This window comes from Periplaneta americana, chromosome 6 (assembly GCF_040183065.1).
Source record: "Periplaneta americana isolate PAMFEO1 chromosome 6, P.americana_PAMFEO1_priV1, whole genome shotgun sequence".
NCBI lineage: Eukaryota > Metazoa > Arthropoda > Insecta > Blattodea > Blattidae > Periplaneta > Periplaneta americana.
Genome location: NC_091122.1, coordinates 117,607,497 through 117,634,414, shown reverse-complemented (window position 1 = coordinate 117,634,414; position 26,918 = coordinate 117,607,497). Strand labels below are relative to the sequence as shown.

At 34.3% G+C, this 26,918-nt stretch overlaps 1 protein-coding gene across 1 annotated transcript; it reads right to left on the bottom strand.

Annotated features, from left to right (window-relative positions):
* Nucleotides 1-1,746: 1,746 nt before the first annotated feature.
* LOC138702261 (uncharacterized) lies at nt 1,747-17,160 on the bottom strand. Its single transcript, XM_069829845.1, has 7 exons — nt 16,983-17,160; nt 16,467-16,624; nt 12,660-12,768; nt 9,500-9,729; nt 7,970-8,087; nt 5,738-5,890; nt 1,747-1,847 (listed from the first exon to the last, which is right to left on the bottom strand). Exons 1-7 carry the CDS (start codon nt 17,158-17,160, stop codon nt 1,747-1,749), a joined length of 1,047 nt encoding a protein of 348 aa, XP_069685946.1.
* Between the last annotated feature and the right edge of the window lie 9,758 nt (nt 17,161-26,918).

Here is a 26,918-nt window from a genome sequence, read left to right as displayed (position 1 = left end):
TTTTGATCAAATTCTACACAGGCCGATTTATTGTTAATGTCACTAAAACCTGTCTTTGTTTCGATGTAACTTAGCTCCTCAACGAGGCATCAGAGAACATGGGTTGTTTTTGCGAAAAATAATCCTCTATCGATCCCCAAAGTTTTTTTTGCAGAGGTCCTGAATCATCCTGTATAAAAATTTGTATTATTGCTTCCTTCATATAAAATTACACTGCATGCCACTGATTTATTTCCATAAACTATCCATCATTCAAAATCATGCGCGACATTCCCATCTACTCTCTACATAACTCTACAGAGCCCTTGCAAGGTTCTGCCAATAGGGCCAGTGGGACCTGTGCCACACAAGAGGACAGGGTCGACTACTCCCTGACATAGGCTAATGTCAAAAGTGTCCTGTCCTGTTAATCAGAGATATATGACATACATATTGCATTTTATTATAAATGTCTTCGTTAGTGAGAAAAAAACATGACTGGAAAATGAAATATTTATTAAAAATGAAAATTATATACATTTATTTCTACAATAAAACTCACGCATTATTTTATTATCAAAACTTGAATAATCACAGATAGGAACATTATGAAATAACAACATGTCAACATACTACATATATTATTTATACAAAGTAATTTCTTCTGAAGCATTATTGTAATTATTTGTCAGTGGAGGAAATGTAGGGAAGAGGGGGGCAAAGTGAAATGGAGGGAAAAGTGAAAAATGTGAAATAACTCTCTGTTGGGTGCTGACATATGTAAGCCCACCTACTTATTAGACGAGGAGTTTAGAGAGCCTTCAATTTGTGTAGTTGTGTCGTTGGTAAGTGGTGTTTGGATTGTGCCAGAGCAAGAAGATTTTTTTCTATATTGCTGATGTAAGTTTCTAGCTGTTTTATTTTTGTATTAATAATGTACTAGTGACTCATATCTTGTGTTTGTTATATATATTACCTTAACTTACGTATTTTACTACACTGTGAAAGCTAAAACCATATTTTATATAAGATCAAGATGGTGATACACACTTTTATTTCTTAATCTTCTAAATTCCGGCCAAGATACTGAATTACCATAAATACTGTATTTGATTTCAAGAATTTATATAAAACCTCACTAATTTAGAGTAAGAATGTTTTGATAATTTTTTCAGATTTTTAGAATGTACGGAAATTATGTCTTCAAGTTATTACTTCTTCATACAACAATAATTATTACCTACCTCATAATTTATTACAATACAACAAATAGTTTAATGTAGTCTAGGTCCGCCATTAACCTCTAGTAGCCTAATAAACAGAATCGTACATGACAACTGCCAATCTGCGCCTCTATCATTCCCAGCATCTTGTAAAATTTTTCAAAGGTGATCTGCAGTTTAAATTAGCCATTAAACATTCAGCGATTATGAATACTGTAAAGCTAGCATGGCGATAGTCATAGCTAATTTAGTACGATGAAAGTGTGGGCTAACGTGAAGTCTATGAATACCGCTCTTAAGTTTTACTATACCTATTCATTTCCACAAGATTATGCATCCAACAATTTTCACTTTTTTGGAATATACACCAGGAACATATATTTTATAATGTTATTTTATTTCTTGTTACTTTTGACTTTATTGCTATAATGGAAGTAGAAGACTATACTATAATAAATTATTAAATTATGTACACATAAATATAAAATTAACAATAACTCTGTGCCATAGGCCTAATAGGTTTAATACTGTACTGCTGATTTCTTCAGGACGCACAAGAGTTCTGCTGGTAGTCTATTTTGAAGCCTCTGCCATTTGTATTACCATTTGTTCGAACAGGAATTACATAAGGACCAGTAGACGTATCTGAAAAATTAAAGAAACATCAACTTCATTCAGGGGGAAAGGAACTAGCCACCCTAACTTCATTATCTCCTGGCCTAGTTGCCTTATAAGTGGTATCTCGTTGGTATCACTTGTGAAGTTCAGACCTGTCTTCGAACAGCTGACTAAACTACAACAACTTCATTCATAATTGACATAATTTGCCTCATTGATCGAATCGTTACCTCATTAATTTGCCATTAAATAACTCACAGAGTCATACTGAGACGAAGACAATAATATTTAATGGTGATAAATACTTATCATAGCTTTCCCGGAAGAGAGTAAACTTGGGGTCCCCTGTCACAGGTTTAATGGCACGTAAATTAAATTCATTTTTGTCAAACTAATCTACAGGAATATAAAAATGTTGTTACTGACCATAATGGAAAATAAACAACCATTCAATCAACCAAACTCTTTATGTGATAGTAATTCTCAATGTTGCATATATTCGAAACAATATTGTTAGGAGTGTCATGCAACAGTGAAAATGTCCTTATTTATAACATTTTTGTGCAACCATTACATTATTTTTGTGAAATAGTGAAGGTGTAAAAATGTTAACATTAACGTCAAAATCTTAATCTTCATTTTTATTTAGGTAGCTAATTTAATGTCATTAAGCACAAATACACGCAATAGATGACATGAAAATATATACAAGTAAGGTACATAATATATACTATAATACATATGGAAATAAAATCAAATTAAATATAAAACTAACACACAAATTTGTAACACAGATTAACACTGTACAATAATTCTGCAGTGCTTGGGAAAAGTGACATAAGTCAGTTTCCACAAACCTTTTTTGATAATTTATTGACAACTTACACTGGTTTATGTCGATTTGATTTTTTTCTGTATGAATTATTGTAATGGGAGGAATATCTATGTATTTTTTTTCCAAGTGAACAGATGTTCCGTAAGTTGTCAATAAATTATCAAAAAAGGTTTGTGGAAACTGACTTATGTCACTTTTCCCGAGCACTACAGAATTATATAAAGTCAGGTTAACATGCACAAATAGAAAGCAAAATTTATATAACAAATTATTTCTTTTAGCATTAAAAATTTATCTATAGAATAAAAAGGATTTGAAACTAACCATTTATGGAGCCTTGATTTGAAAATACTCATATCTTATCTCTTTATATTCCCATTAAAATTGTTATAAAGTTTTGGTCCAAGATGTAAGTAACTATCCTGGGTTTTAGTCATTCTTAAAATGGTAGAGTTGCTTGATAAAAAGAAAAATATTTGTGTAGCATTTATTAATTGAACTTACAAACTTTTACGAGTTAAGACATGATAAAAGCCAAACAAAAAATTGAAAATAATGAATAAAGGAATGAAGTTCGAAAACAAACATGTAGTAGAAATTTTTATCGTTATGTTTAAAATACATACGTCATAATATCATATTATATGACATATTGTCAAATTAAGTTTAAAACCAGTTGCAGAATCTTGCATGCTACTGGCTAAATTTCAAAATATAGGGCCTATGTGTTCATTGTTACGGTAAAAATCGCATTTTTTTGTGGAAAGAACAAATAATTTCGTATTGGTATTTAATTATAAATTAATTTCAATCATCACAATAGAGCATGTACTATAATTATTATTAAACTCAAAAGTAATGTACAGGTACAAACATAATAAAATGGCTAATAAAATGCTGTATGCAACAGTCAGAGCCCTACATTGATATCAATATAATCACTATATTTTGGCTCAAATAGAAAATATAGATGGCCTACTTTACTTGACATAAAAGTGGGACTGTATAGCTTAATATTGATTAGTACTACATCAGTGTCAAGTACTGAACTACACATTACATCATGTACAAAATATTTTAAAAGTAAAGAAAAACCAGAAAATAATATCGGGATGCGGTTAGTGTTAAGAGTATTTAATAACAATCAAATAATAAAAGAAAAGCCAGCAATTTAAACAAAATGAGATTTATAATGCCTGAGTACCTAATGAAGATTCTACTTTATGAATCCAGGACATGATAAATGGTTAAAACAAAATATGGAAATACATTTTAAGTTAAAAAAAAAGTTGTTTAGAAAGTGTGAAGTATCCTGAATAAAAAAGAAAGAAACAAAAAATTAAAATAAAAGACATTACATACACTTGCGTGCTTGTGTGTATGAAATAAATAAAAAAAATCAGAGAAACTATAACGATGATCAGAAATTTGAAGGATGGACTGAAATTTCTGGAGAAAAAATGTACTGGTAATGGCTTTATCCTGAGAAAAAATGTATGAGCAGATTCTTGACACATGATGACAACGATGATGATGATGATGATGATGATGATGATGATGATGATGATGATGATAGATAGATAGATAGATAGATAGATAGATAGATAGATAGATAGATAGATAGATAGATAGATAGATAGATAGATAGATAGATAGATAGATAGATAGATAGATAGATAGATAGATAGATAGATAGATAGATAGATAGATAGATAGATTTATTCGTTCCATAATATTCTTACATTTGCTTTATAGCATAGAATAAAGAACATGTCCAATTCTTACGTTTAACAATAAAATGCAATACATATAAACTGCAAATACGAAATATGTACAGAATTAATACCTTAATAACAATATTTTATACAATGTAATATGTTTACCATTTAATAGTATTATAATATTTACACAGTACTGTGAAATGTCAAGAATTCATCTACAGAATAGAAAGTGTGAGATATTAAGTAATTTTTTAGTTTACCTTAAATAATGCAGGGTTTTGGCTATGATTCTTAATGTCTTAAGGAAGACTATTGAACATTTTTATCGCCATGTAACGTACTCCCCTTTGAAAGCATGATCAATTTGATGATGGCGTATGAAAATCATTCCTTCTGCGGGTATTTATACTATGTATGGCTGAGTTAGTTGGAAAATTTTCTTTATTACATAAGAGGAAATTTATTGTAGAGTATATGTATTGATTTGTTAAGGTTAGAAACTCTAATTTTTTTAAAAATAATCTACATGATTCTCTAGCCTTTGCTCCAACTATTATTCTAATGGCTCTTTTTTGTAATAAGAATATATTTTTACTATCTGCATAATTTCCCCAAAATATTATTCCGTAGGACATAATGGAATGAAAATAGGCAAAATATATTGTCTTTAAGATACTGCTGTTTAGAAATTGTTGTAACGACCTAATTGCGAAGCATGCTGAGCTAAGTTTGGGGGTTATTTCTTTGATATGATTTTTCCAATTTATTGTATTATTAATATGCAAACCAAGAAATTGGTTGATGATGATGATGATGATGACGACGATGATGATGATGATGATGATAATGATGATGATGATAAGTTTCAAAGAAAAAGTGTTAAAGTACAGTATTACTCTTTTTCATTCTCTATTGATTTATTAACTTTTTTTAACTTTTCTATTATGTTCTGAAATAGCACGGTATATAAGTGCATAGGTTAAGCTTCCCATATAATTTTGGAGAATAGACTATTTTGTAAATGTTTTATGTCGGTTGTCGTTTAATACAGAAAACAGATGACAAAAATGCAGGCTTATTGTTTTCTGAATTTTTATCCTAAGCATACAGCAAATGAATCTATGATTAATATTATTGTATTATTAAGATGATGATATCTCTTATATAGGAAGTGTAAAAAAAGAAGGAAGAAAGCAACGAATCATGGAGGCTATGGCCCATAGGAATTTTGGATAAAGAGATTGGGAAGATAGACAAGCATGGGAACTGGGTACCAGAAAGTAGCCACAGTTGCTGTGACACCAGGATATTATCATTTTATGGAAAAAGATCTAGCTCGAAGTCCACAAAAATTAACTTGCCAGTCACTGGATAATTTCTTGTGAAATCCAGCTGTACTGATGCGTCATTCAACCTTTCTCCACATAAGCGAATTCCATTGATAACAATGTAGTCGTCGGGGCAGTTGAAAACTTCTGCCCCTGCTTGTCCAGGTGGGAAGAGTGGCTGGCCATCTAGAATGTTACACACAATGAAAGAAGAGATAAATTTGTATCAAAAGAGAATTTAAAGTAATGCAAACATTTCTTAAGCTCTTACAGCACTCCTAACTACAGTCTTTTTTTTTTACCAGTAAGTATGCAATAATGACCTCAATTATCCTGTCCAAAATTATTTTATTTTATTTTATTTAGCTGTTAATTTTTTATTTCATTTCACGACTTTGAAAAAAAAAACGACAGCAGAGTGCTAATTGGGTGATGGTAATAAATTTGGAATGAAATGCTGAAATGTACGAGACAGTATTTGCTTACTGTTGTTACTTACCTAGTTGTTGCTTACCTAGTTCATAATATATTTTTAATAAAATTTAGTTCTTGTTTCAAATTCTTCTAGTGTTTGTCGAAGTGTGGCTAAATACACATTAACCATGACCATTGAATAAAAATGATTTTGGATTCAATGGGGAAGCAAACATAAAGTTGAAAATATGTCTGGGGTAAGGAAAACTATAGCCATTAATTTCAAACACGATTTCGAATATAGTTTTTGATTATGTAGAAATGTTCAATATCAACTTATCTTTAAGCCCATTTAGTGTCATGTAAAAGAGATTATTGTACGGTATATTTAAAAACTAAAATAATTTACTTTAACTGTAGGCCTTTTGTTGTTCAGATATAGTAGTAAAATGTTCATAAAGGAGTTTACTAATTTTTTAGTTGCAATTAATAGTTTGTCACTGCCATATAAATAAGAAACAAAGTCAACACTACTGTATATGAAACTTCAGTGTGGTGTTCTTAGTAACTCTCTTTCTTAATTTTCGAAACACTGAAATCACCAATTTTTCCATTTCTTTCCAAAATCCAAACATGTATTTACTTGTGAATAAATCTCTTTGCTTATTTTGCTTTTAATGCTTGATAAATTGAATCTTTAAAATTCCACTATTCTTAAGTTGTCTACAGACATTTTGATATTAAAATCACGAATTATTTCATATTACTTTATACAGTTTCTTGCAATTCATTTTCACTTATGCTGATGATTACATGATTTTTGCAAATAATTAAGCAGTAGAAATTACTTTTTTAAAAATGAATATTTTTTTATAGCCTAATTTATAATCATGTTTTTGTAATATACAGTGGTTTAGTTGGACAGGAATGCATCAAAACGCTGTTTTAGGAAATAAAAATGCATGCATGTTGGGAACATGAGGATGCCAAACTTGATATCCATAGGAGTCCATTTGGAATTGCTAATGTGATAAAGTGAGTTCCTATAAATATATATATTTTTTTCTTTTGGAATATGTATATATATCTTTCGTGTGTTAAATATTACAGTATCTGGTTAACTAGTTTCAGCCTGTTATGGGCCATCTTCCATTTTTTCCAACTAAATCACTGTGTGTTCGTGCATCTTGCTTGTGTGTGTATGTGTGTGTGTGTGTGTGGTGTGTTTGTGTGTGTGTGTTTGTGTGTGTGTGTGCGCGCGCGCACGGGGATGCTCATAATTATTTAAATATTTAATGTGTACCATATTGGGAATAATTTCCTTATAATTTTTAATATTAGAACTATTCAGTGATGCTATCTAAACATGAAAGAAAGTAAAGTACGGTGTAAATAGTTTTGCAAATACATTATTACTTTATAATAATAAAGGAAGTTACAAAGTCTGGACATTCATTTGGTTCAATTCTATGGAATAGCTTACTAGTACTGTTTGACTAAATTGTTAATTTTATTTATGTATTCTGGTAAGTACGAATATTATTTGCATAAGGTGTGCGAATTTATGACATACAGAAAGACTAACTCCAGGGTCTGAATTTATTAATTAATATGAAATTGGTTATAGAAATGTTAACAATTTTGTACCTGTATATTTCAGTATTGGCTGTACAGTACTCCATATTTAGCAGGAGATATAAATTGAAATAACCTTACGAAGTTTTGTAAGAACATAGTTAAGCTCATTGATGAGATACTTCTTCTATGAATTCTAATAGCATGTCATAGTTATGAACATGTTAAACACAACATCAAATCACTCTTAGGAAAGAAAAAAATATTATTTCAAACCTTGATCAACATTGGTTAGTTGGAAAGGATAGCCCATTCCATCTGGACCTGTGTTTGTATACGTAATTGAACAATATCCAGGTTCTTTGCGAATGCAAATGGCGTAGTTCAAATTATTCTGAAAATAAATGGAAAACATGATATCAGAATGGCATTATTCTTTGCATGTGTGTTAAAAAATGTCACTTTTGTTTACAAAAAATATAAACAACGTGCTGCAACTAAAGACATGGAAACTTAAAATTGTTTTACGTATACCTGAAACTTGTATTAGCACATGGTATTACAGACCTACACAATATCAGTACCTAGCTTCTTTAGCTTGTATAACTTATGCAATACACTATTTTTTTTTATATTACAGAATATCGCATACTGATATCAAAGATAAAACTTGCACGATATTAGGATGGACAATGAAGAACAACACTTCGAAACTAGTCAGCCAGGCAAATTCCTAAAAATTAACACAATAAAGGAGTTGAAATCACATAGGATGTTTAAGCACCACCATCAATTTTTTTAATGTGTCCATCATAACATAAGTGATCTACGATGCTTAATTATTGTCGTGAAGAATTACTATATCGTTTTTTAGGTGATCTTAACGCTTATTTCTGATCGCATTGTTCAACTTCACTGCCTCACAGGAGATGGTACCGTATCTGCTAACATTGATCGTGTAATCATGTTCCAGGAAGTCAATGAGAAGAGATTCCTGGTGGTTGAAAAGACTGAGTATATTATTTTTCTTGCTTTCAGTTGCGTTTTGAACTTCCTGGGTGATGAAAATAGATGCCAACATGCTTGCTTCCTGGCTCAAAATTGTGGTATCATGTATCACCATCCTTCATAGTGGTTTAACTTGTCCAAAATCCTCGACCCTAATCCTTCATAGCTAACTTTCCTAGACTACGATTCCCATACATAGAAACTATTTGCTAATGGATCTCTGCTAGTTACGATTACAAATATTATGGCATATTGTTCTTCTTTGGATATTTCCATTACCACTATAGTTATGTAAAGAAGGCATATTATGTATATGTAGGCCTACCATAGATTCATTTATCTCACCCTAGTGAATTAATTGGAAATAAACACAAAACACAGAAATTGCATTATTTGTAATATTAGTACTATGATCCCAGAAATCTATAGAGTGACTTGGCGCATATGGGGGTAGAGTCTATCTGTGCCGGAGTGTATTGCGGGCAGCATCAGCTCAAAGCCACTAAGGGGTAAGATGTTCGTAGCAGAAAGTTCAGATAGAAATGATCCCCTTCCTGCAAGCGATTGGTAGCTTCGTTCAACCAATGCCTCCCACCAGAGAGGTCATTGGTCCTAGTCCTCCCACATAGCCTACCACTTGCGTAGAGGTCTTATTTCGGTTTTCTACTCTATAGATTCCTGAGACGACCATAGAAACATTTTTACATTCTGTATCCTGACCTTCAAACTTCTGAGTATGTTGTTTAAATGTACCAATTAAAAGAATTAAATAAAAGAAATATAATTTTCTCTCCATACCATATAACCTGGTGTGACAGGCAGATTGTTGGCCTCCACTGACTGGTAGTTGAAAGACTCGATTGTACCTCTAACCCCTCTGTGGTATTGCAAGCAGTTCCTGGGGGCTTCAAGAGGACTTCCCTTTTTTATCTGTGTTATTTTTATTCTGAAGCTGCGAGGCAAATTGTTCCCATTTGTCAACATGTTCAACCGCAGTGGTCCAGAAGTGCTGTCCACATCCATGTACACTAAAAGAAGAAAAGAAAGACTACCGGTACTTTCAGAAATACCTAATGGAGTTCAAATTTTACACAATAAGTTATCCAGAACTGGACTGATAGATTAGCTTTCAAACTTTTACGAAGTGATATAAAATAAATCCACTTTCTCTTATATATACTTGGGTTGGATAAAAAGTATTGGCAACAGTTCGATATTTCTGACATGGCTTTATTCACAGAGGTACAACATTTACGTACCTTCTATATAGTCGTCCCCCTTATTTATTACCTTTGCCAAATGTTTGGAAGCCATCATACAACCATCAGCGCGTCCATCTTTGTTGATGTTCCGTATTGACTGCCCTAAAGCACGGATAAGTTCATCTTTGTATTGTACCGGATCCCTCGCAGTGGTTCTTTCACTTTGGTGAAAAGATCGTAATCGCATGGATCATATCGGGTGAATATGGTGGATGTTCCAGTAGTCCGCGTTTTCCGTCTGCCTTGGAGGTACAGCGTGGTGCAGTATTACCCCATCAATGTCATACGCGACAATGAACATCTCCTTCACAGCACTTTGTGTAGGGTGCACTTTCTTTGGACGAGGAGAACCGGGATGCTTCCATTCATTTGATTGGCATTTCAAGTTTGATTCATACGAGCGAGTCCAGGTTTCGTCCATAGCGACGATTCGTCCAAGAAAGTCGTCACCTTCCCTTTGGTACCAGTGCAACAAGGCCTTCCCGGAACGCTTTAACCCATCGTGCAACTGTGTGGTATGGCAACGCTGCATCGCCACATGCTTCACGCAGTCCCTGAAAACATTCTTGTGCACTATGACCGCGTGCCATTTCAATTTTGATCCAGGAACGTTGCTCTAGTTTTGTAAGGATGGTCTTAGGGCGCTCGCACTATCCCTATGAAAGTGAAAGTTCTACACACTGCAGTAGATTGATGGAGTACTGTTGCCTCTGGCTGCACTAACTCATCTAACAGTCCTTGTTCATGTCCGCACAGCTGGCAGCTCTCGAACGCACCATCGTCACGTGACAGCAATGTTGCCATTACTTTTTATCCAACCTATGTACACTTAGCGGCAAAAAGAATGGGCCGGCCGACAATTTCCAAGTTCCAGAGACATACATTGCGCATACTCGTCTCGTCAACGTCATAGTTCACTAGTTAACACATATTAAACGATTTAAATTTGCTGTATTTTGTTCAAGAGGCTAAATATATAATAAAATCGAATGGTGGGTTGATTCTAGATACATCAGGGCCCTTGAAGATAGAAATAATAATAAAATTGATAAATACAAAATCGACCGGAGTGAATATGAACAGGAAAACCATGTATTATGCAGAACTGATATAAACAGTTGCAGTAGCATAAGTTCTTACGGCATTGGTATATTGAAAAAGTTAGTAGTAGTAGCTCAAGGTTCGAATCTGCCCCAATCTTCTTTTTTTTTTATTACAAATTTGCCATCATATGTGTCTCACAAAGCTATAATTATGTGGCGATATATCTTAGAATATGCCCAAACTCTAACAATAATAAACCTCCCTCTCTCTTTCAAGCAATACTGCTATCTGTTTATATAACGTTCTGTCTCATTATGCTTGAAGATGGCACAGAAACAATTACTCATTGCCCTAGTTCGCATAGGTTATTCTGCATATGCTTCTCTCCAACAGTACTTCGATTGGAGAAATGTCATTTTCTCCGACCAGGTAATTGTCTCCAGTAACATTCTGTGTATGCTACTCTCCGACAGAACTTTGATTGGAGAAATGTCATTTTCTCCGACGAGGTAATTGTCTCCAATAGCAATGATAGTACTGCTCTAGTTTATTGTATGAATGACCACCGATACGCTTCGCGTGAGGGTCGCGTGTTTGGGGTGGATGTCATACGATGGGGCAGGACTTCTGGAACGCATCCATGGTCTGTTTACGGCAGAAGTCTACGAACACATTTTGGCAAATGTAATGATCCCTTCCGCCCAAAAACGATATCCAGAAGGAACACTTTTCTTCCAGCAGGATAATCATCCGATACACACTGCCAACCGGATTCAAAGATGGTTTACGAGGAGGCGTGATGTCGACCCAGTCGACTGGCCTCCAAATTCACCAGATATGAATCCAATTCAAAATTTGTGGGCTGCAGTCAAAAGGATCCTACGCTGTAATTTGGCAGAACAACCACCCGTTCGGACACCTGAGGAATTGTGGGACAGAGTTCTAGATGTAAGGGAGAAGATGGCCAAGAATTTAGACCTGTTCCATAATCTTGTGGACTCCATGCCGCGCAGAATGAGGGCAGATGTTGACGCAGGTGGTTTGTGGACGAGATGCTAGCCCCCACCACAACCTTGTTTTGTTAATATATTAACAAAGTGTTTGTTTTTGTTAATTTAATTATTTATTTGTGTTTGATATGCGTTCGTTTTTTTAGGTTGTGAAACAAGTATTTTTGTTTATACAGACCAGGTCTCACCTATTAATAGCCCACAGGTGATGGGCAATAATATTTTTACAAGGCAGGCATAACGAAGTTTGTTAACAAATGCCATTTCACATTTAAACTAATAAATTAAGTAAAAGTTAAAATAAAAAAAAATAATTTTATCATACCAGGAGGCGAACTCACAACCTCTGGCACGGATGTCAGACTTCTTTCCACTGGGCCACACACTGCTCGTAAGGTTTATTACATTATAGACGGATGACTTTCAATGAAGAGACACCACAGCAATGCCTTGCAGTGGGTTACGTTTACACGAGTGAACCGCGCGATAGAACTTAGCATTTCTATCGACCAAGAGTCGGCCCATTCTTTTTGCTGCTAAGTGTACATACATATTTGAATTATTATAGTAATATGGTCCTTATAAGAAAAACGACTATTTCATTTTCGTAGTTTATATTACATTAATATATTGTTAACTCACTGTGTTGTCCAGTATTGATGCCACAGATAATTGGAGCAATGCTGTTGGTGTTCTGTCCTGTCACTATGAACTGGTCATCAATACAAGTCCCATTTGTTGGTCCTCTCAGCTGTAGAGTATGCAAGACAGTAATATAAATTATTACGGTATATGCTTCAAATAAACAAATAATTCTTCGAACCTAAACATATAATTACACATAAAGGGGTGGATGTTACATACTGATGTATATTCAAATGAAATAACATCTCTTTCTTCTAAGGGATGTTTAAAAAATGGAAAAAAAAAACAACTTATGAAATTTTATACAACAAGAGTGTTTCCAGTTTAAAGTTACCGGCACTGGTAGGCCTTTCTCTCAAGACACTGCAGCTAGTTTAAAATCTCAAAAGGATGATGGGAATGGTAGAAAATTAAGACTGAATTACCAAGACGATGCTCCATTAAAAGAAAAAAATTAACAATGACCCTCAGTTCCGAAGAGTTTGATGTAAATACATAGAAACTTAGTGGTTAGGAATTAACACATGATTCTTTACAGAGTGACAAGCAAAAGAAGCAGCTCTCAAAAACATTCTGTAAATGCTGCAGTAAGGGCTACTTTCAATTACAATTCCAATTCAGAAGTCAATACATATGAAGCTTCTTAGTCAAAAAATTAACAATGACCGTCAGTTCCGAAGAGTTTGATGTAAATACATAGAAACTTAGTGGTTAGGAATTAACACATGATTCTTTACAGAGTGACAAGCAAAAGAAGCAGCCCTCAAAAACATTCTGTAAATGCTGCAGTAAGGGCTACTTTCAATTACAATTCCAATTCAGAAGTCAATACATATGAAGCTTCTTAGTCCAATAGACATTAGATCCTTGTTCATGTACTAGATAAGTTACATACTAAGAAAGGAATCATTACACTTGTACTCTATAAAAGGAAGCATTGTTAATTTACAAACAACACAGGAAACTATAGTTGAAAAGTTGAGGAATCATTACACTTGTGTTCCATACAAGGAAGCATTGTTAATTTACAAACAGCATAGGAAACTATAGTTGAAAAGTTGAGGAATCATTACACTTGTGTTCCATACAAGGAAGCATTGTTAATTTACAAACAGCATAGGAAACTATAGTTGAAAAGTTGAGGAATCATTACACTTGTGTTCCATACAAGGAAGCATTGTTAATTTACAAACAGCATAGGAAACTATAGTTGAAAAGTTGAGGAATCATTACACTTGTGTTCCATAAAAGGAAGTATTGTTAATTTACAAACAGCACAGGAAACTATAGTTGAAAAGTTGATAACAAGAATTCAAGAAATAAATTAAATAAATCTATACTAAAATATAAATAAATAGTGAATAGAAAGTTGAAAGGAAATATGGACAAAAGATCAATCCTAAACAAATATTTCATTTATATGTCTTGAAAATCAGCAGTTGTCGAACTGTGATATTACAATAGCACAACACCTATACAGAATGGGATGCATGGAAGACTCAAGTCGAACTTAGATCAATTCTAAACGAAAATAAAAATCAGCTACAACATACATTTTATTTATTATACTGGAAAGCACGAGAAAAAAAAATGTCTAAACCAAACAACTCTCATCACTATTGGACGACAACAAAATTGTACTGTATTTGTTTATTAGGAGTTTCCTCAATGCTGAAGTTTTTCTCGATTGAGAAAGACAAACAAAATTTACAAATACAAAATATTACAAATATAATTTGAAAAGAAAAATTTTTACTAAGAATGTTTTATTTTGATAGTCCAAAGTTCTCTAGAGCATCTTTTTCCAGGATTACAAGTTTTTGCATAACACATTATACCCCATCCATCTATACCTTCGGCGATTCTACTTTTTTTCTTCATTCGAAATACTGACAGTTAATAAAACATAAGCAGAAATGTTCATCTGAGAAATTTTACTGAGCAAACTAAATAAATTAGATTTAATTTTTTAATTCGCTATCCATTGTGTTTATAATAGCTCTTAATTTCAGTACATAATCCGCCTCATAATGAAAGGCACGAATGAAGAGAGAAACAACAGATTAGCAATATCAATATTTGTTAAATTTAAAATATACAACAGTAACATTTTTAGATAAAAACAATTAAGTAAACAAACTGAAATGTCATTAAAATTGCTGTGCAAACTCTAATCTATGAAAGTAAGGTAGACTATGTGTAGAAGGTAAAATACAATAATCAGAAATTCTATGTCTAATAAGTGTTCAAGGTTACTGAAGAATTTATAATTCTTTTTCATTTCTGAGTGTTTCATAATCTTACTTTCCTACATTTGCGTGACATTGTCTTATCACTCTTAATCGCTGTTCTGATATTTCAAGTAAAATGTCTTTCTTAATCTCAATTTTATTTTAATTTTTCAATTTTTAACTTTACCCTATGAAACTCTTGCAGAGCTTCATAAATAATTTCTGCAACTACCTGTAATAATATATTTTATCCATGACTGGTATCGGTATCGAAACTGGTCTTTATTTCGTACTTACCTAACTAAAGAATGGCTTTATTCACAGCAGTGAATTAAAAGTTTTTAACTCACAGCAGTGAATTTAATTCACTCTCTCCATGATAACCAAAGCATTAGCAACAATAAAATCCACACATTCATTCATTTATAACTTCTTCACAAACAACACATTACAAAGAAAAGACCTTACTTACTTACAAATGGCTTTTAAGCCGCTTAATGGCTTAAGGTTCATTGCTGCCTTCACATAAGCCCGCCATTGGTTCCTATCCTGAGCAAGATTAATCCAGTCTCTAGAATAATATCCCACCTACCTTAAATGCATTTTAATATTATCCTCCCATCTATGTCTCGGCCTCCCCAAAGGTCTTTTTCCCTCCAGCCTCCCAACTAACACTCTATATGCATTTCTGGATTCGCCCATGTGTGCTACATGCCCTGCTCATCTCAAACGTCTGGATTTAATATTCCTAATTGGCCAGGTGAAGAATAAAATGCGTGCAGTTCTGTGTTGTGTAACTTTCTCCATTCTCCTGTAACTTCATCCCTCTTAGCCTCAAATATTTTCCTAAGCTCTACAATTTACAATTAAATTTAGATATTGTACCAGTTATGGATAAAATATTGTATAGCACATGAGAGCAAACAAATTTTATGTGCTTGTAGAAATTATCAACTTCAGGCTTCACCTCGGGCTCTAAACTTTCCACTAGCAGATGAAATCCAACTTTACTCTCTTTCACTATAAATTGCTATTTCCTAATCTTGCTTCACTTTTCATGCTTTGAATCTATGCGCTACTGTACTTTTACAATCGAATTATTTATCAATAGCTTTGTTTTATGTAAAATATTTATAACCCAACTATATGGAGTATAAATGTTTAGGTCTATGGAGTATAAATATGTTGCATAAAACAAAGTTATTGACATACAATTAAATTGTAAAAATGTAGGCTACTTATTATGAAACTGGGACAATGGAGATTGAAAATGACATTCAATAATTGCAGAGCAATGAGATTGTTAAGCAGGTTACAAAAGAATTCAGAGGAAAAGAATCACTTCAAAGAAAGAAAGAAAAGAAAAGCTAATGGTATGATAATGAAATTAATTATATAACATCTGAAAGGAATGGCTGAATATAAATTTCCATAAGTAGTTACACAATTATTACAAAACAATATGGTATCGATATATAAGAAAATGATGAGTGCTGTAATAGGTCATATTGCTTTTATTCTTGAAGAGCAGAAGAAAAAGAAATAGAAAAGCAAACATTCTATAGGAACTTACTTCAAACATAAAGAAATCAAGTCGAATCTGTGAGATGTCGGAACTGGTCTTCTCAATTTGCAAGATGCAGGCAAGCATTTCTGATATTGGTGCAGGATATCCTGGGTTCACAAAATAGCTACAATTCTGTCGTGTTGTTTCACCACATGTCCTCTCAACTGTAAACATCGTAAAATATAGAAAGAAGAAAAAAAAGAAGAGGTGTTTTCTCACCATTTTTTACATACCTACCTATCTTTATATGAAAACTACTCACTATCTAGGTCATAGTCCCAATAAATATTTACATGCAATTGTTATTACTGTGATCAATTTTTTGATTCTTTGTTCGCTTCGACTTAAGATAATTGTTGTACATGTCATCTATCATGAGATTTCTGGGTCCTAAAACGCTAATAGCATCTCAGTATCTTCACTATTAATATTTAAACAATTACTTTATGCAGAATGTTATGTAGTATGGATTTTGTCTGTAATATTAATCATTAAATTTAATTATATACCATAGGCACTTACAGTAACAGCAAACGCCATATCCTCGTGCACAAGGTCCACTTGCGACACCTCCAAGGCTTTTGCATTCCAGATGATGATAGCATGTGCCATTTACTCCTTCTGCTGTCATGCAAGGCTCATTTGCGAACTGGATTATTGTGAAGAGACTCAGAACTAATAAAACCAAATACGACCACATATCAGCAAAATTTATTGATTTACAAAAATAATAATTATAACTTCCAGGACAGGCCTATAGGATAGTGTTTGCTGCTAATAAATTCAGCGGACTTGGGCTCAGTTACAGGCAGAGAGAGAACATTTATTTACTTTTCATGGCATAGGTACATGTATTTCTTTCCTTATGTCTTGTCATATGGTACTGACAACATAAAAAGAGACAGTGTTACTATCTCTAAGATAAATGTCGATAAATGTCTAAAAATGATTCAGAATCTGCACAAGACTGAAGATGAAATATGCAAAAATGCGGTGATGAAAATTATTTATGATTGATAATGACCAAAGATTTTGGTGATGAAGAAGAAAAAGAATTAATAATTAATTATAGTCGAGACGCTGTTATTCCCGGCATGACTCCTCCTCTTTGCTTACGTCTTAGGAAGTGAAGGCTCTATAAAGTCGTTCGCCATTTTTGTTCTTTTGTTGCCGAGCTACCAGACGAGGGATCTATTTGCCACACCGTTAAACATTATCATGTCGTAGCTCCTATGATAATAAATCAAACACACTGTAATTCAGCAAATAATTGGGCGGCAAATAACGTCCTCGTGTGCTTTCTGCGAACGCCAATGAAAGAGCCAAAATGGCGGGCGATTATATTAAGTATTTATCCATCCTTAGGAAATGCGTAACGTCTTCATCAGCGAATCACAAGACACACACGTTTAAATGTAACCGACCTGCAACGTGATTGGCTGTTGGAAATTAGAGCGACGGGACTATAGTTTGTGTGTGTGTGTGTGTGTATATATATATATATATATATATATCGAGATTGCGGGTTCGATCCCGGCTCAGGTCGATGGTATTTGTGTTTAAATGCGACAGGCTCATGTCAGCAGATTTACTGGCCTCTAAAATAACTCTTGCAGGACAAAATTCCAGCACACCGGCGACACTGATACAACCTCAGCAGTTGCGAACGTCGTTAAATAAACCATATGAGTACGATACGAGCATGACCTTGAGTTGACGGTGCGCATGCGTGAAGCGCGGGTGGAGGTATCGTACTCGTATACCCAATCGAACGAGACCACATTTATTTCAATCGTGTTATTAATCATGAAGTTATAGTGTCGGAATGGATCACCCTGCAAACATTACATCGCCATTTCCGTTCTGGTAGGCTACCACATGTATCAGTCCTAAATATTTTAAGTTATTTATTTAGTTGTAATATATTTTCTTTTGGTTTGATTATATTAACATTATCAATTTTACTTTTCTCATCAGAAGTAGTTGCTAAATTACTGTAAGTTGGTTTACGAGACCATTGCTTGTGCTTCATAATTTTAAGAGATGTTATGACACTGTGTAAAACAAAATGAATGATTTATAACATAGGTACAAATACTTGTTATGTAGTTACAGTTAGCCTCAAGGTCGTTACACAAAGTACGTATTCATAATATCAAACATATATATATATATATATATATATATATATATATATATAATAGGACCTGAAGGTGACGAAATGTCGGAAAAGTTAGACCAATAAACGTATCATTTTAAGTAAGTTAAGATCATTTTTTTAGGTCATCCTACAAATAAATAAGTTATAACTGAATTTATTGGCAAATATATTAATAAATGATGAGGTATGTATTGATTACTAATAGAGTATAATATAACTAAATACAAGTAATATTAGTTTTCGATGCGGCAGTTACTCTCTCTCTCTCTCTCTCTCTCGGAAAAACCCAGGTTTTTCCAACCGTTTGATGAATGCCAGGTAATCTATGCGAATCCTCGGCTTCATCTCGCCAAATACCATCTCTCTATTACCAATCTCATCGACTCTAAATAACCTAGTAGCGTCATTAAATAACCAACTCAATATATTATATATATATATATATATATATATATATATATATATATATATATGTTAACTGTTATGCTTTATTTAACGACGCTCACAACTGCCGAGGTTATATCAGCGTCGCCAGTGTACCAGAATTTTGTCCATAGGAGTTCCTTTACATGCCAGTAAATATAATGACATGAGCCTGTCGCATTTAAGTACACTTAAATGCCATCGACCTGGTCCGGGATCGAACTCGCAACCTCAGGCATAAAAGGCCAGCTCTATACCAACTCCGCCAACCAGGGTTACAGGGTGGAAGTGAAATAAACTTGCGGATTGAAAGGGACGAAATAGTAAATGAATAGTAAACCTACATTACATTTTGTGATTAAATGCACTTTAAACTTTAAACTTAAACTTCTCCCTCCATATCTACACTGACATTTTTTTGTTTAAATTTAATTCAATTAAAGTAAGTAGACTGGAATGTTTTGAAATGAAAGCCCGGTATATTGCATCTTCGTGACACCGAATTTTTATAGGCTGGGTAAATAAGAGAATTTTTAAACTTTTAAGGTCATCAATGTCTGTTTTTATTTCTATCTCTTTCTTTTTCTGACTTCTATCTTCAATTTAATACGTTGTGGGACAGTTAGGTGCATATTTCATGAAGCTCTTGATGAGATAAAGCCAGTATGAGAACACAAACACGAATGAGTTATGACGAGAAATATCAGGGTTGTCCATCCGTGAAGTTTTAAGTTTGCCTTGTATCCATGACACAATTGCAAGTGAACCACGCATAGATGAATGTTCAGTGTCTATGTCGTAGTATTGGATTTTCAAATCATATGCAAATATATGACAATATGTTTCGTTATAAAGGAAATCACTATACTTTATTAATAAATTGATTTTACCTTGATAAAAAAAGAACCTTCAGATTAAGTGGGTAGTGAAGAACCCTAAAACAACAGCATAGAGAAAACCTTCAACTTCTGAAATAGAATACAGGCATAGATAACACAAAACACATTTTCAGTTTTCTGTTAAACTATGAGTGTTAGTGGAATTTAGTTAATAAGCTATGCTGCGTAGAGAAAGAAATGGATGGAGTCCAAGCAATCTCGCTTTTGGCTATACTGAATAAATCCAAGGTGCGAATTAAGATTTCAAATGAGGGGCGGATAGAATCCTAGATAGAGAATACTATACATAAAATTATTATTATCCTCATTTGATGTGGCTCAAAGCTTGGTCGCACTGAGTTGCTTGTCTTGTATCTTGATCATAATAATAATTATATCTATGAGCAGGCTTAAGTAAGACGTGTAGTTCCTAAATTATTGATTGTTGTCAGCTTTCCGGTGATGATAGGCCTAATACATCAATATTATTATTTTCTTTCCTTACCGGTACCGGTACTTTATACTTTATAAAATACATATATTCGTATTAAAACAATTATATTTTGTGAGGGGGAATAGAAGTTATCCCTCTCAGGGATGTAAATATAAATTTATGAGAGGGGGATAACTTTCCAATAGGGGAGAAATTCCCCTCATTTCCCCCGTTAATTCGCACCCTGTAATCTCAGACTTAGCAAAGGGCGACTGGAAGACTATTTCAAGAGATAATTAATAGGCCTAATATTCTGTGTCTGAAAAGAATTGTGATGGGTTAATTGATAAGACTCCAAACCTGGAGGAAACTCATGCACAAAATGGAAGTCTACCACGAAAATCCCAAATACGTTATAGTCTTTCTGGGCTGGAAGATGAAAACGTCTGGTTATTAGTGATAAATTGCCCATCAGAATATATTGTTTAGTGTCATACCTATATCCTAGTCCACCGCTGTGGAGTAATGCTCAGCGCATCTGACCTTGAAATGAGCGGGCCCAGGTTTAAATCCTGGTTGGGACAAGTTACCTGGATGAGGTTTTTTCCGGGGTTTTACCTCAAGCAATTGAAGCAGAATTGCTGGGTAACTTTCGACATTGGAGCTCGGACTCATTTCGCAGTCATTAATTCACATATCATCATCGTCATCATCATCATCATCCATACTATATCCCGAATTCAGTTCACAGTGTAGCGTGCTGTACTTGAACAAGAACGTGGCCGTTTGGCTACCCAATCATTCACAGAATAGGAGTGGTAAGCACAATAAGCCTCAGGCTGCAGTGTAAGTCTTCGGGTCCTCCCTCCGTACAAGAGAGAGAGAGAGAGAAATCATGTATTCGTGACAGATAACACTGAAAGGCATTATAAGTTTCTGAAATGAAAGTTCAAGGACTGTTTAATACATTTTTAAAGAGAGAGAGTAACAGTCACATCGAAAACTAATATCACCTGTATTTAGTTATATTATACTCTATTAGTAATCAATACATACTTCATCATTTATTAATATATTTGCCAGTAAGTTCAGTTATAACTTATCTATTTATTGGGTGACCTAAAAAACGATCACACTTAAAATGATACGTTTATTGGTCTAACTTTTCCGACATTTGGTCACCTTCAGGCCCTATTACATATGAACACATACTTTGTGTAACAACCTTGAGGCTAACTGTAACTACATAACAAATATTTGTATGTATGTTGTAAATCATTCATTTTCTTTTATACAGTGTCATAACATCTCTTAAAATTATAGGAAAGCACAAACAATGGTCTCGTAAACCAACGTACAGTAATTTAGCAACTATTTCTGATGAGAAAAGTCAAATTCATAATGTTAATATAATCAAACCAAAAGAAATTATATTACAACCAAATAAATAACTTAAATTATTTAGGACTGATATTTGTGGTACCCTACCAGGACGGAAATGGCGATGTAATGTTTGCAGGGTGATCCATTCCGACACTACAGCTTCATAACTAATAAATAACACAATTGAAATAAATGTGGTCTCGTTCGATTGGGTATACGACTACGATGCGAGCGTGACCTTGAGGTGACGCTGCGCATGTGTGAAGCGCAGGTGGGGCCCGTGGCATCTAGCGGCCATTTTAGGCGTAAGCGAAAATTTACGGGAAGTATAGGCCTATCTCGCGAGCGAGAGCACTGATTTTGCTAATAAACTAAAGATTTTGTGACTATGCCTTCAATAACAGACCGACACATGTGCTACCAGGACGGAAATGGCGATATAATTTCTGCAGGGTGATCCATTCCGATACCGGTACTATAACTTCGTGATTAACAGCACGATTGAAATAAATGTGGTCTCGTTCGCTCGGGTACAGCGGTATACGAATACGATGCGAGCATGACCCTGAGTTGACACTTCGCATGCGTGAGGCGTGGGTGGGAGCCTGCAGCGACTGTCGGCCATTATGGATATGGACAGAAATTTCCGGGCAGTATATTTCGCGATTCTGATGCGCTAGCGAACTGATTATGTTGCTAAATGAAAGATCTCGTCTAGATCTGTCGATTTAAGCGAGACGCATCCACGTAAAACCTACAGCCGTGTCCCCGACATAGCCACATCCCGATTTTTTCTGTGTCAGGAGTTCTGAAACCGTGTATTTCCGCGAAAATATCGAAATAGATTTTTAGCAATATCACAATATTTTCTGTAAAGAGAAAGTAAAATATGTGTGAAATAGCTTGAATTTATACGTCGATAGCAGAATGTAGATATTTCATATTTAGTTTATTCAATAGGCTGAAACTTGTTTCAATTACACAGCCGAATGTAGATTTTATATATGTATATATTAGAAGATTGGCATATCATTTTATTAAAAACGTGCTGGTAATTAATAGAAAAACAAAAATAAATTTAATAAAACATTAACTTTTTTGTATGCATCTGAAGTTTGACTAGTGTAATATGTAGCTAGTCGGCGATGTATGCAATGGAGGGGGAAAGGAACTGGTCACAATACCTATTATCTTCTGGCCTAGTTGCCTCATAAGTGGTGCCTTCTTGGTATCACTTATGAGGTCCAGACCTGTCTTCGGACAGTTGACTAAACAACAACAAAACACTAACCTGGTGTGACACCCCATAGAGGATTAAAGCCGATCTACCAAGAGCTGGCCTCACCTCCACATGTCTCAGCAAAATGAACGATCATCCAACCAGTGGTTAGCACAATAATCTAGCCTTATAGCTGGTTTTCAGAACCGGGTGTTCGCTACCTACTGTAATTCCCCAAAATCATGCCCTATACACTGACCGAGATTTCATGAGAAAATGTTTAGTAATTGTTTTTTTTACATCATATTTAATCAAAACAACAACAATAATGATGATAATAATAGACCCTAATAATAATAATAATAATAATAATAATAATAATAATAATACTAACAATGTAATAAGTAAACAATTGTTGAAATATAGGCATACTAATGAGAAGAATGAAATTGCTTCCTTCCCTTCCCACCAAACTGAGGTTCAAAATTAGTACACTATATTATCAAAATTACAGCAAAGTGCGAATGCGAAGCTATTGGGGTGCCACAAACGAACTTTTTCGCAACTCAACTCGACAGTCGGAATGTATAGCGCGTATTCTGAAATTTTAAAGAATATGAAAATATAAAATTTATTCTTAGATCGCGGGTCATAGTTTTCTGACCCCTGCTCTAGAATATGCCATTAGTAAAGTTCAGGAAAACAGACAGAGTTTGGAACTGAAAGGGATTACATCAGCTGCTTGTTTATGCGGATGATTTGAATATATTAGGAGAAAATCCGCACACGATTAGGGAAAACACGGGAATTTTACTTGAAGCAAGTAAGGAGATAGGTTTAGAAGTAAATCCCGAAAAAACAAAGTATATGATTATGCCTCGTGACTAGAATATAGTACCCTACGAAATAGAAATATAAAAATTTGAAATTTATCCTTTGAAGAGCTGGAAATGTTCAATTATCTTGGAGCAACAGTAATAAATATAAATTACACTCGAGAGGAAATTAAACGCAGAATAAATGTGGGAAATGCCTGTTATTATTCGGTTAAAAAGCTTTTATCATCAGATAATGAAAGAGTGATGGAACGGAGAAAAATTCTCTCCGGCGCCGGGATTTGAACCCGGGTTTTTCAGTTCTACGTGCACCGTCGGATCCCGGCCAAACAGTCACTCATCTGAGTGCACCTCAACACATGTATGGACTTCGGTCCTGCGTTCATAGACATCTATGACGTAGTGCAGAGGGCGGCCACTAGAGGGAACCCAAGAGATGGAGCTTAATCTGAGACGATTCTAAACGGCATCGGGGTTGTATCCGGCGTGGCTTAGTGGACAAAGCATCAGCACGTAGAGCTGAAAACCCGGGTTCAAATCCCGGTGCCGGAGAGAATTTTTCTCCGTTCCATCACTCTTTCATGATGTGATGACGCAGAATATCTGCATGGAAATATCATATGTACTTCGGTACATCAAAATATATATATATATATATATATATATATATATATATATATATATTTTATCATCAGGTCTGCTTTCAAAAAAATTAAAGTTAGAATTTATATAACAGTTATATTACCGGTTGTTCGGTATGGTTGTGAAACTTGGACTCTCACTTTGAGAAAGGGACAGAGGTGTTTGAGAATAAGATGCTTAGAAAAATATTTGGGTGTAAGAGGAATGAAGTTACAGGAGAATGGAGAAAGTTACACAACGCAGAACTGCACGCATTGTATTGTTTACCTAACAAAATTAGGAACATTAAATCCAGACGTTTGAGATGGGCAGGGCATGTAGCACGTATGGGCGAATCTAGGAATAAATATAAAGTGTTAGTTGGAAGACCTGAGGGAAAATACCTTTGGGGAGACCGAGACGTAGATGGGAGGACAATATTAAAATGGATTTGAGGGAGATGGGATATGATGGTAGGAACTGGATTAATCCTGCCCAGGATAGGGACCGATGGAGGGCTTATGTGAGGGTGGCAATGAACCTCCGGGTTCTTTAAAAGCCATTTGTAAGTATATAATGTTTAAAGCACAATTTCCTTCGGAGGGGAAGTAAAGTCAGAGGTACCGTGTTGTATATTTACGACAAATAAATTAGCTATATCCTTGCTTGAAAAGGTCCAGAAGATTTATGGAAGGCTCGAGCTTCGGCTTTCTATTCTGGTCATCTGGGTTTGAATCCCGGTAAGTTAAAATGGAATTTGTGATGAACAAAGACTGTGTTCGGTGAAAAGTCTTCAGGAGTACTCTCGTTTCCGCAAGAGGTATTCCTTCATTGTTAGAGTGATCTGATTTTGAAAATAAAAAACCGAGACATCCTTCTATGATAATAAATTGCCAAATAAATTAGCCGTAGATAATAAATTCAACCCTACTTTACTCGTATTTCATGCGATCGCAAATAAAGCTGCTTTTATTAAAAAGTTCCTAACAATGAAGGAAGTAATAATATTTCATTACTTTACAAGTAAAAGTGCCTTCTTTTGTTGCAAATGTTAACTCTTCTTTTCCCGTTCTTTTTGTTGGTGTCACTGATGTCTGCTGTGAAACTGAAAATATGGAGTTACACTCTACTGTCTCTTCCCAATTCAATTTCTGAATGTATGGGAAATCTTGTTATGTTGAAGTTTATCATTGAATGGATACTTTTTGGCATATTGATGAAAACTCATAATTATTCTCACAAAATATACTGTAAGTAAGGAGCACATGTTACCAAGACAAAGCACCAAATGATCGAACCAGAAAATGAAAACTATAATATGTTCGCAGACTTTCGTCAGTTATATTCTTCCACTCTGATTGCCGGAAATAGGATAGCCAACATATAAACGTGTTATTTACGTTCAAATGTAAATTATTTTAACTCAATCTTATTTTTAATAATCAAGAAAGTGTTGACCTTCCGGAGAAGGTATACGTGTAAATTCGGCGAAATCCAACTACTTTCATAATGAGCGAGGGATCGATTTTAAAAACCGAAACATTTTTGCGCCCCGAAAAAGTTTTTCGAGACACTGGAACAAAGAATCCTAAACTGGGACTGTCCCGCTAAAACAAGAACATGTGGTCACCCTGACCATTACTCTATTAATAATCACGATCATCATACTGGTGCAATGTAGATCACTCTTCCCATTGTGCCATTCTGCCATTGTGTACCCAGGGCGACGCCCAGGCTGTAAAGAGTATACATTTACGGCACGCCCCTCCTGGAGGGGAATGAGACAATTATATACATTTTATTACGTAAATAAAGTAGGCTGCCCGCCATTATTGGGGAGGGGGACAAACTGTTCAGCGCTTCATTAAATCCCTTGCCTTAGGCTGCTATTACACTATCAAAGTTCTTTGACAAAGAATATGATAAAATATTTTATCAAAGATCTTTGATAAAAGATAGGATTTGGAGTATATTACCCTAAAAAAAGCTTTTATAAAATATTATATCAAAGATAACCTAAAATTAGGAACAAAAGCTCACCTAACACTTGTTTCATAACTATTAACACGTGTTCTGAGGATTTATTAATACTAATATTTATACGTTAAATTTATGGTTTGTTGATACTAATATTTCCGCGTTAAGTTTATAACACCATGAATGAAAAACAGTATTATGCTTGTTTGGCTACAATTATTACAATTATTAGGCCTACATAAGCATTTTACTGAAAAAGAAACGCCTATGGGTTAAACCGTGGATTGCAAAACGTGATAAGAGAGGTACCTATCCATCAGAACTTATTGAAATAACTACAATGCGAGGACTTGAAAACTTACACAAATTATTATTATATTATACAAATTATTTATTTACAACACTTAATATCCTTCACACTCCGGTTTCAGAATTTTTGTGGTAGCAAGGGTCCAGTTATATTTGCGATCCACCATATTTGTTTCAAGGTATAGAAACTTTTATAAGAGAAAACACATTACACTGTC